General features: G+C 46.7%; 1 protein-coding gene across 1 annotated transcript in view; it reads right to left on the bottom strand.

Annotated features, from left to right (window-relative positions):
* Window positions 1–13,313, bottom strand: part of gss (glutathione synthetase) — a 44,390-nt gene extending 31,077 nt beyond the window's left edge. The window contains exons 1-4 of the mRNA XM_070896273.1: window positions 13,200–13,313; window positions 7,933–8,070; window positions 4,658–4,803; window positions 1,647–1,722 (exon numbers count right to left, since the gene is read on the bottom strand). Coding sequence (XP_070752374.1) covers window positions 1,647–1,722; window positions 4,658–4,803; window positions 7,933–8,070; window positions 13,200–13,250 — 411 coding nt within the window. The 5' untranslated portion in view covers window positions 13,251–13,313. The remainder of the gene's footprint in view (window positions 1–1,646; window positions 1,723–4,657; window positions 4,804–7,932; window positions 8,071–13,199) is intronic.
* Window positions 13,314–14,788: the final 1,475 nt, after the last annotated feature.

The raw sequence follows: 14,788 nt of genomic DNA, 5'->3' as shown, positions 1-14,788 counted from the left end.
CGAATGTCTGTCCCACCTGTAACAGGGTCTGTGGCTCTCGTACCGGACTGTTCAGCCATCAAGGAATTCACTTTGGGAGTGGAAGCAAGTCTTCCTCGATTCTGAGGGACAGCTGATGATAACTTCTTCACACAAAGGCTAGTGGAAATCTGGAACTCTCTCTTCCCCCACCCCAAAAAAAGCTGCCGAGGCTGTGGAGAGCTATTGAAAATTTCAAATCCGAGATTGCTAGATTTTTGTCATGTCAGGGCATCAAGGGGTACGGAACCAAGGCAGGTGGATGGAGTTGAGATACAGATCAGCCGTAATCTAATTGAATGGCCTACTCCTGTTCCTATGTTCCTTCCTATGTCAGTGTATCAAGGAGTGTTACAAGTAGATTATCTCACCGATATCTTCCCACGCTGCTCACGTTAACTGCTGGGGTTATGGTTGACCAACAAGTGGCATTGCAGGACATCACGGCTAAGAGTTGGAATGTTCCATATTCTCAGTTTAGGAAGATAAATGTGGAGGTGGCAGGGACAGGGAGAAAAAAAAAAAATCCCAGTAACAAAGTGCACTGCAGCTCCAGGACTTGTTCAATGCAGCACCAATAGGTCACACTTAAAGCTAATGTGCTTTAATGTTAGACCAGTGCAGCTTTTGCCTGGTGACTCTTAATTCCTCACTTAAACTATTCCCAATACTGCCAGTAATAGTGGTGCTTTACAGCTCAAAATCCTCCACACAAAACCCATGTGTAGGAGGTCAGATTCGATAAACTACATTGCTAAAAGTTTCACACACTCGCCGATAAATTTTATTTGTTCATGAGATGTGGGTGTCTCGAGTAAAGCCAGCATTTATTGCCCATCCCGAATTGTCCTCGATAAGGTGGTGGTGAGCCGCCTTCTTGAATCGCTGCAGTCCGTGTACTCCCACAGAGCTGACTTTGTTGGAGTGATTTGGTACAATGGAGTGGCTCGCTGGGCCATTTCAGAGGGCAGTTAAGAGTCAACCACATTGCTGTAGGTCTGAAGTCACATATAGGCCGGACCAGGTAAGGGCGGCAGATTTCCTTCCCTAAAAAGGACATTAGTGAACCAGATGGGTTTTTCCGACAATCCTGTCATCTTTACTGATACTAGCTCGCTTGAGCATCTCCGATTATAAATCGCTCCACCATCAGTGCCTTTTGCTGCCTCGGCATCAAGATCTGGAATTCCCTCCCTATACCTCTCCGCCTCTCTTTCCTCCTTTAAGACGCTCCTTAAAACCTCTCTCTTTGACCAAGCTTTTGGTCACCTGCCCTAATTTCTCCTTGTGCAGCTCGGTGTCAATTTTCGTGTCTCAGAATACCCCTGTGAAGCGCCTTGGGACATTTCACTACGTTAAAGGTGCTATATAAATATAAGTTGTTGTTATAGCTCTTTAAATTCCAGATCTATTTAATTAACTGAATTTAAATTCCCCAGCTGCCGTGGTGGGATTTGAACTCACGCCCCCAGATTATTAGTCCAGGCCTCTAGATTACTAGTCCAGTGACATTACCACTATGCTGCTGTACCCCTATTCAGAAATTCTGGTGCAAACAGAACAATCCCTTACTTTTGAAAAGGCTCCACTCCCCCCACCCCTCCAGTAGGATAAACAAGAGCCACTACCTGGTTAATACCTTCTTCAAGCACCTTACGGTAGATCTGGAAGAGGCGAGCTGTAAATTCATCGACTTTTATGGTGCTGCAAAAGATAGCAGAGAAGTTGTATTTGACACAAGAACATAAGAACATAAGAAATAGGAGCAGGAGTAGGCCACTCTGCTCCTTGAGCCTGCTCTGCCATTCAGTGAGATCACGGCTGATCTTCTACCTCAACTCCACTTGCCTGCACTATCCCCATATCCCTTAATATCCAAACATCTATCAATCTATATGTCTTGAATATACTCAACGACTGAGCCCTGGTTCTAGACTCCCCAGGCAGGGGAAACATCCTCCCTGCACCTACCCTATCAAGCCTGAAACAAATTTTGTATGCTTGACAAGACCGCAGCAAGGCATTAAGGTTCCTGGTTGCACAATGAGAACAATGTCACATTAATACTCGACAACTGAAAAGAAAGAATTTTCATTTCACGCTGCCAAAAGTTAGGCAGCACCCGCATAATGCTTTAGATCTATTTTCATACACTAACCTACAGGTCTGACTTCATACATATTCGAGAAAATCTCTTAAGATGCTGCTGGAGGGTGCATGCTTTTATAAAGGGCAGGAACGTTATACCATGCACGCACTATCTGGAGTACTACGTTCAGTTTTGGGCACCACGCCTCAAGAACGCTCACCTCAGCATAGGTCACTGGTTAGCGATCAGAACAGGAACCACAGGCGATTTCTCTCTCCCTCGCCCAGAGGCAACGAGACCAACTGTTGCACCCAGACTGCCACATAGGCCGAGATCAGCTCGCTCAGCACGGACCGATAATCTAATGTGGACTCTTCCCTGGCTTAAATCAAACACCCTCTTCAGCAGCTGAACCATCAGGGTCGCTCAGGCTGCCATATATGATTTGGAAAGGCAGTAGAGGCAGAAACCCTCACTACATTTGGATAGACACGTGCAGGGTTACGGACCTAGAGCTGGTAAGTGGGATTAGACAACCTCTTGTTGGCTGGCGCAGATACGATGACAAGTACTTCAGGGGATCTAATACGGTCAGAGTGGTCTCCTGAACTAGTTTTGATCGCCTGAATGGGGTCGGAGAGGAATTTTCCCAGATTTTTACCCCCCCACAATTGGCCTGGATTTTCATTTGTTTTTTTTGCCTCTCCCAGGGGAATCACATGGCTCCGGTTGGGGTGGAGTGTAAAATGTTGCGATACATGGCGTATCGCAGTTGTGTGGGGCGGACTGGTTGGGCTGGGTGCTCTTTACCTTTCCACCATTGTTCATAGGTTTATATGTAACCTTCAGGGCTGCTGACCGAGGGCCGTGCGGCTCTTTGTCGGCCGGCGCGGACACGATGGGCCAAAATGGCCTCCTTCTGCGCTGTAAATTTCTATGTTTCCATGATCCCAAGACCGTAGCTTGCTGGAAGATCCAATGTTGGCTAATTTGCAGACATAAATTATTGTGTCAAATCACTGAAGGAACTTACTGATTTCATCTACGTTTCTAACAACGATAGCAGATCTCCCATTGTGTTGCTCATTTACATGAGCTCTTTTATAATGATATAAATATTATGCCATCCATTACACAGTGTATTATTCTGTTCCTGGGACAGAGCATTGCTTTAGCCAGCCTGTGACTTTAAGGCCTGAAAGACTAAGGGCTGGAAATTGATCGAAAACTGTCACCACCGGTTTGCCGCCCAAAAAAACCACGATGACTCAGCTATTAAGAACTGTGGAAAATTCATGAAAAAATGGGGGAAAATCCGCCCGGCGGGAAAAATCTGCATTTTACAAGAATTTGCAGCAGAAAATCCGACCCTCGTCAACTTTAGTCCAAGGCCGATTACCGCTATGAGTTGGGCCCAGGGAACGGGGAAAACAAAAAATATTTTTCCCCCAAAAATTTTTTTGAATCGCAAAGACCCTTTTCTACTGAATCGCTGCAAAATCATTTTTTTTTTGTTATGTTGATTGAGGGATAAATATTGGCCAGGACACCTTGGATAACTCCCCTGCTCTTCAAAATAATGCCATGGAATCTTTTACATCCACCTCGGTTTAACGTCTCATCCGAAAGACGGCACCTCCGACAGTGCAGCGCTCCCTCAGCACTGCGCTGGAAATGCCAGCCGAGATTTTTTTTGTGTACCCAAGGTTCCTGGAATGGGACTTGAACCCACAGCCTTCCAACTCAAGAGGCGAGTGTGCTACCCACTGAGCCACAGCTGACACAGCCTTAGTTTCATATCCCTCAACACCCTTGGCTAGCAAATATCTATTGAGCGCAGATTTATAATTATTGATTGAGCTTGCATCTACTACTTACTGTGAGAGAGAATTCCAAATTTCTATCGTCCTTTGCGTAAAGAAATGTTTCCTAACTTCTCTCCTGAATGGCCTGCCTCTGATTCCCTAAACTTTCCTGATCAGTGGGAAAAAGTTCAAAATCCTAAAAACCTCAAACAGAATCAGCCCGCAACTTTCTATATGGCAAGGGAATACAGGCCTAGTTTATATAATCTCTCCTCACAATGCGCAAACCACTATGGTGGGAATTGAACTGACGTTCAATTACTCGTCCAGTGACAGAACCACTTGGAAAATAAAGCGGCAACGGTGGTTGCCACGTGAACCAGTAAAAAGGTTAAGTAAGTAACCCAATAAATGTTGCACTCCTTCCGAGGCCAATCTATCCTTTCTTGGGGGGGCAATGCAGTTTGATCAGAAAATGCTAGCGTTTGGAACGTGCTCAGAATCACTCAGCACTTTCGAGATTGTTTTGCACCCGCAACAAAGCACGATGCCCACAGGTGCCAAAACCTGCCTTCAGGAGGAGGTGGTGAATCAAAAAAGAGAAAAAAAAATATAGAATACAAGAACCAATTTACACTTCCCAACCCAAAACAGTAACCCTCGTTCCAAAAAGAGCAGACTGCCCCAAGTAATAACGACAGACATGTTCTTTCTGCAATTGCACGGCACATCCTAGGCCTCTTACCTGGCTAGCACTCTGGTTAGAAATTGGGAGTCCTGGCTCACTCGGTCAACTAGTATGTTGAAGTCTTGCTGGACCTCAAACGCCTCTATAAAGAGTTTCTTCGGAACCGGTGATGGGAACAGACTAAACGGTGCATATCCAGTCGTCTGAAAGGCAAAAGGAAGAAAGAAAGACTTGCATTTATATAGCGCCTTTCACAACCACCAGACATCTCAAAGCATTTACAGCCAATGAAGTACTTTTGGAGTGTAGTCACTGTTGTATGTGGGAAACGTGGCAGCCAAATTGCGCACAGCAAGGTCCCACAAACAGCAATGTGATAATTACCAGATAATCTGTTTTAGTGATATTGATCGAGGGATAAATATTGGCCCAGGACACCAGGGATAACACCCGTGCTCTTCTTTGAAATCGTGCCATGGCATCTTTTACATCCACCGGTTTAACGTCTCATCTGAAAGACGGCACCTCCGACAGCACAGCACTCCCTCAGCACTGCACTGGGAGTGCCAACCTAGATGTTTGTGCTCAAGTCCCTGGAGTGGGACCTTCTGACTCAGAGGAGAGAGTGCCACCCACTGAGCCACAGCTGACACTCGATTCCAGTCACTATGTAACGCACCAAAAATTGTCAGCATTTAGTAGACATTACCAAATAAAGCATACTGAATCGGATAAAAGAAAAGAACACAACAAATGCTGGAAATCGGAAATAAATAACTGAAAATGTTGGAAACACACAGTATGGCCATCGATAGCTGTGATTGGAAAAGACAGGTTAGTGTACTGGATGTGGACTCAGTTAAGACGGAGGGTCTGTACACAAAGTTCCCTCTAATTTCTGTTTTGTGCACGGTCCCTGTAACTGGCTGCGTGGTCCATTCAAATTCCGTGCAGGCACAGTTTCTGCAATTGAAAAGCCGGTGAGTAGCCTGCGTGGGACCTCCAGATCGCTGCTTAGCAGCAATGTGGTCTCTACCGAAATGTTAACAACTTGCATTTATATAGCGCCTTAATTGTAGCAAAACACGTAATCAGACAAAAAAGAAATTGCCACTGAGCCGGAGGAAGAGACATCAGGACAGGTGACCAAATGCTTGGTCAAAGAGAGATAGGTTTTAATGGAGGAGCGAGAGAGGTGGAGGTTCAGGGAGGGAATTCCAGAGCTCAGGGCCTGGACAGCTGAAGTCACGGCCGCCAATAGTGGGGCGAAGGAAATGGTGGATGCTCAAGAGGCCGGAACTGGAGGAAACGCAGATTCCTTGGAGGCTTGTAGGAGCTGGTGGAGTAGAAAAAAAGGGAAGGGAGAGGCCATGGAGGGATTTGAACACGAGGATGAGAATTTTAAAATCAAATACTCATTGGAGTTTAGAGGAATGAAAGGTGATCTTATTGAGACATACAAGATGACGAGGGGGCTTGACAGGGTAGATGCAGAGAGGATGTTTCCCCTCATGGGGGAATCTAGAACTAGGGGGCATAGTTTCAGAATAAGGGGTCGCCCATTTAAAACAGATCTGTGGAATTCTCTACCCCAGAGAGCTGAGGAGGCTGGGTCATTGAATATATTTAAAGGTGAAGATCGACAGATTTTTGAACGATAAAGGAAGTCAAGGGTTATGGGGAGCGGGCAGGGAAGTGGAGTCGAGGCCAAGATCAGATCAGATCAGCCATGATCTTACTGAATGGCGGAGCAGGCTCGAGGGGCCAAATGGCCTACTCCTGCTCCTATTTCTTATGTTTTTATGTAAAGCGTTCGGGGACAGGAGCCAGTGTCAGTCAGCGAGCGCAGGGGGAATGGAGGGGAATAACCTTCATTTTTACGTACTCGGGTAAAGAACATGTTAGAATTGGATCTAGTATCAACATATTAATCCGTCTTTTCTCTTCACAGACCTGTTGTGCGTTACTGGCACTCTGTTTTTAGATCTTACCGAGTCAGAATGTTACTGATCCAAATAATGGCAGACGAGAGTCAAGCCCCTCCATACAAAAGCAGGGCAGTGTGCCAGCGAAGGCTTTCTAACAAATAATGGTAAACACAGCTGTCGCTTGTCTCATGAGGATAATCAGGCTGCTGCGTAATTGTCAGCATTGCAGGTAATACAATATGCTTTAACCGTGGTGCGACATACTATTCTCTCTCACTAGAAGTAGACAGAATTTCATATCAGAATTTCATCTCAATATCAGACCCTCGAACTCTAGAGTGGTCTCACTTCTTCCAAGGGTAAATATTAACTGCCTCTTTATCCTAAAATTAACATACTCCCTCAAGAGTTTGTTTTAAAATTCATTCTCTTGACATGGACATCACTGACAAAGCTGGCATTTATTGCCCATCCTGGAGATGGTGGGCCGCCTTCTTAAACCACCCGTGCACTTTGTAGCAGCTTTGATACAACCGAGTGCATTGCTGGGCCAGTTCAAAGAGCAGTTAAGAGTCAATCACGATGTGGGACAGGAGTCAAATCAAGGCCAGACCGGGCAAGGACAGCAAGTCGCCTTCCCTAAAGGTCACGCGTGAACCAGTTGGGATTTTACGACAATCCGACAGCCTCGTGGTGCAACTGAATTAAAGTGGTGGGAATTGGAATTCACGTTCAATTATTAGCCCAGACCTCTGGATTACTAGTCCAGTAATATCATCGCTTGGAAAATAAGCCAGTAAAGCTGGTTGTTAAATAAACCGGTGAAGGTGGTTGGTGAATGAAGCAGTGAAGGCATTCTTCCTTCACCCTCCAGTGGGTGGCACTTTGGCGGCTGGATCAACATTGGCCGTGGGATATCACCAAATGATGCAGCACTGGAGGAGGCCATTCAGCCCATTGTGACAGTGCTGTATCATTCTACGACATAGACAAGTCTTTTCTTGCAGTCCCAAAAGATACATTACCTCTGTGCACTGCAACAAAGGACAACTGGCACAGTGAGGGCAGATGGGGCCCCGATGGAACGTCTCATCCGAAAGGCGGCACCTCCTACAGTGCATCACTCCCTCGGCACTACACTGGGAGTGCCAGCCTAGATTTATGTGCTCAAGTGGGACTTGAACCCATAGCCTTCTGACTCAGAGCCGAGCGTGCTGCCCACTGAGCCACAGCTGACACACACAAAGTGGGAGGAACAGGATGGGGTAGGACAGACAGGACAACGAGAGGCAAGTAACAAGAATAAGTTTGGGGCTAACTATCAGTTTAGTTTGGCTATGAATAAAAAGTGTAACCGGAGAGGAAAGCATGCATTCAAAACGAGGTATACTCAAAAGAACTAACCTCCGTGCTATTCGGTTCCTCTTTCGTCCTCATGAGGACTCCTAGAAGAAGAGCTGCATCCTTCGCAGCAACCACCAAGTTCTGTATAAGACTATTGTTCTGCAGTATCTCATCTGCAGCAACTGGTGGCATAAGAACCTGCCAAAAAACAATGTGACAACAGCATTAGAATCACATATTGGGGCATCCAAAGCACTTTTCCCACTGCCATCCCCCATCCTCTCATCAAATCTTGCCTGTAATTGCACCCTCTGAATTCTCAACCTCACACAATGTCAGACAATGTCACAGAGGAATTTACCAGGATGTTGCCTGGTCTGGAAAATTTTAGCTGTGAGGAAAGATTGAATAGGCTGGGTTTGCTTTCCTTGGAACTGAGGAGGCTGAGGGGTGACCTGATTGAAGTGTTTAAAATTATGAGGGGCCTAGATATAGCGTGGATAGGGAGGACCGGTTTCCCTTGGCAGAGGGGTCAACACCAGTGCACATAGATTTAAAGTAATTTAGGGGGGGGGAGGTTTGGATGAGATACGAGGAGAAATTTCTTCACCCAGAGGGTGGTGGGGGTCTGGAACTCACTGCCTGAAAGGGTGGTAGAGGCAGAAACCCTCACCACATTTAAGGGGTGCTTGAATGTGCACTTGAAGTGCTGTAAACCACAGACCAAATGTGGAATTAAGCTGGACAGCTGTTTGTCGGCTGGCACGAACGCGATGGGCCGAAATGGCCTCCTTAGAATTTCTATGATTCTAATGATCCACAAATGTGAGCATACTGACAGAGGGAGGTATCTAGATCCCTTCCACTAATATTGGCCACCTACAGGCATTTGTAATTGCGCAAGGACATTGTACAGAACCCGTCCAATATCTGTTCGGCAAAGGCAACTCTATACAAGCAATGGGCCATCAAGCACAGCTAAAGTTGAACTCGGTTCATAACAGGGACTAAAAAAGTTCTTACAAACCACAACAACTTGTATTTATATAACTTAGTAAAACGTCTCAAGGCGCTGCACAGGAGTGTTATAAGACAAAGTATTTGATATCGAGCCACATAAGAAGAAATTAGGGCAGGTGACCAAAAGCTTGGTCAAAAAGGTAGGCTTTAAGGAGCATCTTAAAAAGGAGGAAAGAGAGGCGGAGGGATTTAGGCAGGGAGTTCCAGAGCTTGGGGCCTCGGCAACAGAAGGCACGGCCACCAATGGTTAAGCGATTACAATCACGGATGCTCAAGAAGGCAGAATTAGAGGAGATCAGATATCTCTGGGAGTTGTGGGGCTGGAGATTACAGAGATAGGGAGGGGCGAGGCCATGGGGAGATTTGAAAATAAGGATGAGAATTTTGAAATCGAGGTGTTGCTCAACCGGAAGCCAATGTAGGTCAGCGAGCACAGGGGGGTGATGGGTGAGCGGGACTTGGTGCGAGTTAGGACACAGGCAGCCGGGTTTTGCGGGACTGCGGAATCGGAGGAGATAGCTCAGAAGTTACACAAAAATACAAAGAAGTTACAACAACATTTACCCACCCTGCTCCTGTATTCCTTCATCCACTTATCCAATCTAATCTTCAACGTTGACATCGTTTCTGTTTCACCCACTAGACCTGGGAGCTTGACACCCTGATAGATCTCTGTGCAAAGCAGTTTCTCTTCCTCACTGCTCTAAACCTCTTGCATTTAATCTTGTATCTATGCCCCCTCGTTACAGAATTGGACAAGATATGCAAGTGGGCAGAACAATGGCTGCTGAAATTTAATACAGACAAGTGTACAAGTGCTACAAATAGGAAGCAAAAATAGACGGCATGCGGACCGCATAAGTGGAGTTTAAATACCTACTGATGAAGCTTAAAGACCCTTGGAATCTTAGTAGACTTGATGCTAAACATGTCCCACCACTGCAAAGTGGCAAACTACTAAAGCAACAAGATGTTGAACTACATAATTAAAGCAGTCCAATACAAGTTAGAGGAGATAGTGATCAAATGTTACAGTCCTCCTGCATCTTGAATCAGGGTTGTCAACCAATGTTCCCCCTATTTATTTTTGGGTGCACAGCCCCTTTAATGGACTGCGCGACCCATTCAACATACAGGTTGAACCTCTCTATCCGAACCCTCGGGACCTGGCCTGTTCTGGATAAGGGATTTTTCCGGATGAGGGGCGGTCACATTAAATTGAATGGTACAGGTACTGAGCAAGGGGATATTGGGGCCGGGAGTGCGGCAGAGAGATCATGGAGCGGGGGGCAGGTGGATCACGGGGTCAGGCCAGCGATTGCGGGAGTCGGCAGCAAGGAAGGACTTCAATTTGTTCACGTCGGAGTTCTGCCTATACGCCACCCAGTGGCCGGGAATGGTTCCGGACGAGGGGTGGTTCTGGATAAGGGAGTTCTGGATAAGGGAGGTTGAATCTGTACCACGCGTTTTTTCCATCTCAAAGATGCCAGGCAGTCTGAGCAGGACCTCCAGAGCGCAGCTCAAGGGGATCATTCTTCCCAACTGTGGTTGGACATCTTGCTGGAGGTGATCACATGATCCCCAGCCTCCAATCACCTGCCTATTCACTCAACAATTTTTTAAAATATAATCAACAAAAGTGTTCAAAGAAAATGAAAAAAAAGTGTTTTGTAAATGGTCAATGATTTTTCGACTGGGTTGCTCACAGTGATGTCCGGGAGATTATACTTCAAAATTCTCCTGGAGTCTGCAGGAATTGGAAAGTTGGTGACAACCAGTGTTCCCTCCAAATTGCCTTTGTTGTGCGTGGTTCCTTGAAATTTCTGCACACCCTGCGCTATTTCAAATGGAAAAGTTTGTGAGCGGCCTGCGCGGGACCTTGCAGATTATTGCACGGCTGCCCACATGCAGCACAGAGAGAGCATTGTTGTCAACCCCATCTGGAATACTGCATCCACTTATAGACACAGAATCATACAGCCCACAAGGTGCCCATTCTTTCAAAGCCATACCAGCTCTGTGAAAGAGATATCCAATGAGTCCAACTCCCCTGCCCTTTTCCCACAGCCCTGAAAACGTTTCCTTTTCAAGACTATATCCAATTCCCTTTTGAAAGTTGCTACTGCATCTTCTTCCACTGCCTTTTCAGGCAGCATATCCCAGATCACAACTTGCTGCACTGAAAAAAAAAATCTCACCTCTACGAGTTCTTTTGCCAATTATCTTAGATCGTTGTCCTCTGGTTATTGACCCTCCTGCCAGTGGAAACAGTTTTTACTCTTATCAAAACCCCTCAGAATTTTGAGCACCTCAAGAAGCCGTGGTTCAGAGGGCAGCACTCTCGCCTTGGAGTCAGAGGGTTGTGGGCTCCGAGCTCCACTCCAGAAACTTGAGCGTATAATCTGGTCTGACACTCCAGTGCAATGAGGGAGTGCTGCATTGAGGGGCCGTCTCTCAGATGAAACATCTACCCCCTCGCAGGCATTAAAAAAAAAACAGCACAATTTCCAAATAGAGAGGGGATGGGGTCCTGCCAATATCGCAAACAGATTATCTGGTCATTTTCACATTGCTGAGTGTGGGTTCTGGCTATGTGCAAATTACCTGCCACATTTCATTCGCTTTGGGATGTGCTGAGATCATGAAAGGCCCTGTATAAAATGCAAGTCTTTCTTTTTTTTAATTAAATTCCCCTTGTTAACCGTCTCTGCTCGGAGGAGAAAGCGAGACCTTGTCAGAAAGAAACAAGAGAGACAATCAAGCTCTGGAGGCAGTGCGGCAAAGAATTCCCAGAAACCTGAATTAATGAGGAAAGAGTTGGGGGCTGAAATTGCCCCACGACGAAGAGTAAGTGCATTTACCAATCTTTAAGATTTTTCTCATTCAGGCGGATCTTGCGCCGATATTCACCTCTTTATTTTGTATTTCCGTTCAGGGCGGTGTTGAGGGGCCGTGTCACAACATTCCTGCCCTTCAGTTCAAGGGGAGGGCCACTGCGAACTCTGCATGGGGCTTAGTTATTTCCACAGAACCACCAGGAAGAGTTTCGGCCGGGCTAGCAGCCCGGTACCCAAGAGGGGGTGCCGGGCTGCCTGTTGGCGGCCCGGCCGAACACAGGGGCATAATTGTCGGGCCGGCCTCTGAGTCGGCCAACAATTAAAATAAAATGGAGGCGCTGGCAATGCGCGCTCCCTTTTAAGGGCAGACGTACTGCCCAGGCACACAGGGGCAGCGACCGGTGGAGCTGCTCCCATGGAGGCAATTTCCCACCTGGGGGGGGGTGGTCAGAAAGGGGGTCACCGCCAGGCAGTGTGTGCCAGACAGGTGGCAGCACAGGCGGTGCGGAAACCCGTTCCCAGCCCGGGGGCAATACAGGACGGGTCGGCCCATCCGTCTGGCCCCAGTCAGTAAGGACTAGCCACTCCATATGGAGCTTAAGGAGGGTGCAATTTCAGCCCCTTGGACTTTTCAGCTTAGCAAGGAAGTACCCGAGAAGTGATCTTCAAGCAGCAAGTGAGGGTAGAGAGAAAGTTAACCCAGCATATTACTTCAAATTAACTTACAGCTGTAAAACTGGGGGGGTGGAAAGAGGGACAGATTCAAACTAATAAAAAAGGTAGATTTAGGACGGATATTAGGAAATTCGTCTTCAAGGTGTGGAATAAAGATCAAGATAGAGCAAGGGAGGCAAAAACCCTGGAATCCTTTAAAAACCAGATGATAAATATGAAAGAGGGCGGCGTTAAGATCTCTCTGAACAGATACACTAAAATGAACTACCTGCACTATAATAAGTATCTGATGAATGCTCCCTTTCATTCCATGCGTGTTATTTAAATAGGAAACGCCAAGGACGTACAATTCAGCATGCTCGAATGGAAGGGAGAGAAAAAAAACGAATCAAATTAGCTAAATTATTGCAGCAAAAAAGACAAGATTTAAAATAAATATATACACACAGCAGTTTGCACTCTGGGAAACAAAACAGACATGTGCAACAACTGAATCAGTCGGCCTTGCACCAGGCCCTGGTCAAAGGTTGGATCCATTTTCTCTGCAATTCATTTGCCCCACAATTTCGACAAAAAGAAATCCCCCCCCCGGCCAATCTGCAGACTCAGTTGCAGCCCTGAATTGTACTGTATCTGAGACACGATCAATGCACAAACCAGGTCAGCAATCCCCTCACAGCTCGAGGCTGCTCTCTGGGACCTGGATCATGGATTAATAGCCGTTTTAATTTACCGTTCGAAACATTATTTGCACTTTAAAAAAATATAATGTATGCTTTTGCAAGCGGCTGTTACCTCCTCGTCTGACTTTCGGGGCACAGAGAGACTAGGCAACCGACTGTGCATCTTGTCGCACTCGGAGACAATCGCTACACTCGCCGTTGCACAAGGGCTATGTTCTCCGCCGTTGATTGACAGCCCGGGGTGCCAGCCAATGGCGGCGCGTTCTGCCGCCCGAGGGGCGGGGCGGGTCGCTGTCGATCGCTTGCTCTGCGTGCGCCGGTTGTCACAGAAACGGTGTTGCAAAATACAAGGGGCGGGGCCGCCCGCCGTCGACGGCACGTGATCGTCCACCCCACCGCCCCCCCCCCCCCCCCGCGCAGCGCCGCCTCTGCTCAGCTGAGTCATCACATCAGGAAGACGAGCAGGAGTTGGCCATTCGGCCCCTCGAGCCCCACTCCTGGAAGCAATACGGTGGAGGAGGATGGTTTTCTAGACCAATATGTCGAGGAACCAACTAGGGGGGAGGCCATCTTAGACTGGGTGTTGTGTAATGAGCGAGGATTAATTAGCAATCTCGTTGTGCGAGGCCCCTTGGGGAAGAGTGACCATAATATGGTGGAATTCTGCATTAGGATGGAGAATGAAACAGTTAATTCAGAGACCATGGTCCAGAACTTAAAGAAGGCTAACTTTGAAGGTATGAGGCGTGAATTAGCTAGGATAGATTGGCGAATGATACTTAAAAGGTTGACTGTGGATGGGCAATGGCAGACATTTAGAGACCGCATGGATGAACTACAACAATTGTACATTCCTGTCTGGTGTAAAAATAAAAAAGGGAAGGTGGCTCAACCGTGGCTATCAAGGGAAATCAGGGATAGTATTAAAGCCAAGGAAGTGGCATACAAATTGGCCAGAAATAGCAGCGAACCCGGGGACTGGGAGAAATTTAGAACTCAGCAGAGGAGGACAAAGGGTTTGATTAGGGCAGGGAAAATGGAGTACGAGAAGAAGCTTGTAGGGAACATTAAGATGGATTACAAAAGTTTCTATAGGTATGTAAGGAGGACACAAACAACCTTCCGGATATAAAAGGGGTCAGAGGGTCTAGTAGGGAGGAGGAACTGAGGGAAATCTTTATTAGTCGGGAAATTGTGTTGGGGAAATTGATGGGATTGAAGGCCGATAAATCCCCAGGGCCTGATGGACTGCATCCCAGAGTACTTAAGGAGGTGGCCTTGGAAATAGCGTATGCATTGACAATCATTTTCCAACATTCCATTGACTCTGGATCAGTTCCTATCGAGTGGAGGGTAGCCAATGTAACCCCACTTTTTAAAAAAGGAGGGAGAGAGAAAACAGGGAATTATAGACCGGTCAGCCTGACCTCAGTAGTGGGTAAAATGATGGAATCAATTATTGAGGATGTAATAGCAGCGCATTTGGAAAGAGGTGACATGATAGGTCCAAGTCAGCATGGATTTGTGAAAGTGAAATCATGCTTGACAAATCTTCTGAAATTTTTTGAGGATGTTTCCAGTAGAGTGGACAAGGGAGAACCAGTTGATGTGGTATATTTGGACTTTCAAAAGGCTTTCGACAAGGTCCCACACAAGAGATTGATGTGCAAAGTTAAAGCACATGGGATTGGGGGTAGTGTA

The sequence above is a fragment of the Pristiophorus japonicus genome, chromosome 12 (genome assembly GCF_044704955.1).
Source record: "Pristiophorus japonicus isolate sPriJap1 chromosome 12, sPriJap1.hap1, whole genome shotgun sequence".
Taxonomy (NCBI): Eukaryota; Metazoa; Chordata; class Chondrichthyes; family Pristiophoridae; genus Pristiophorus; species Pristiophorus japonicus.
The sequence above is the reverse complement of the archived record's forward strand: the minus strand, read 5'-3'. Positions and strand labels throughout refer to the sequence as shown.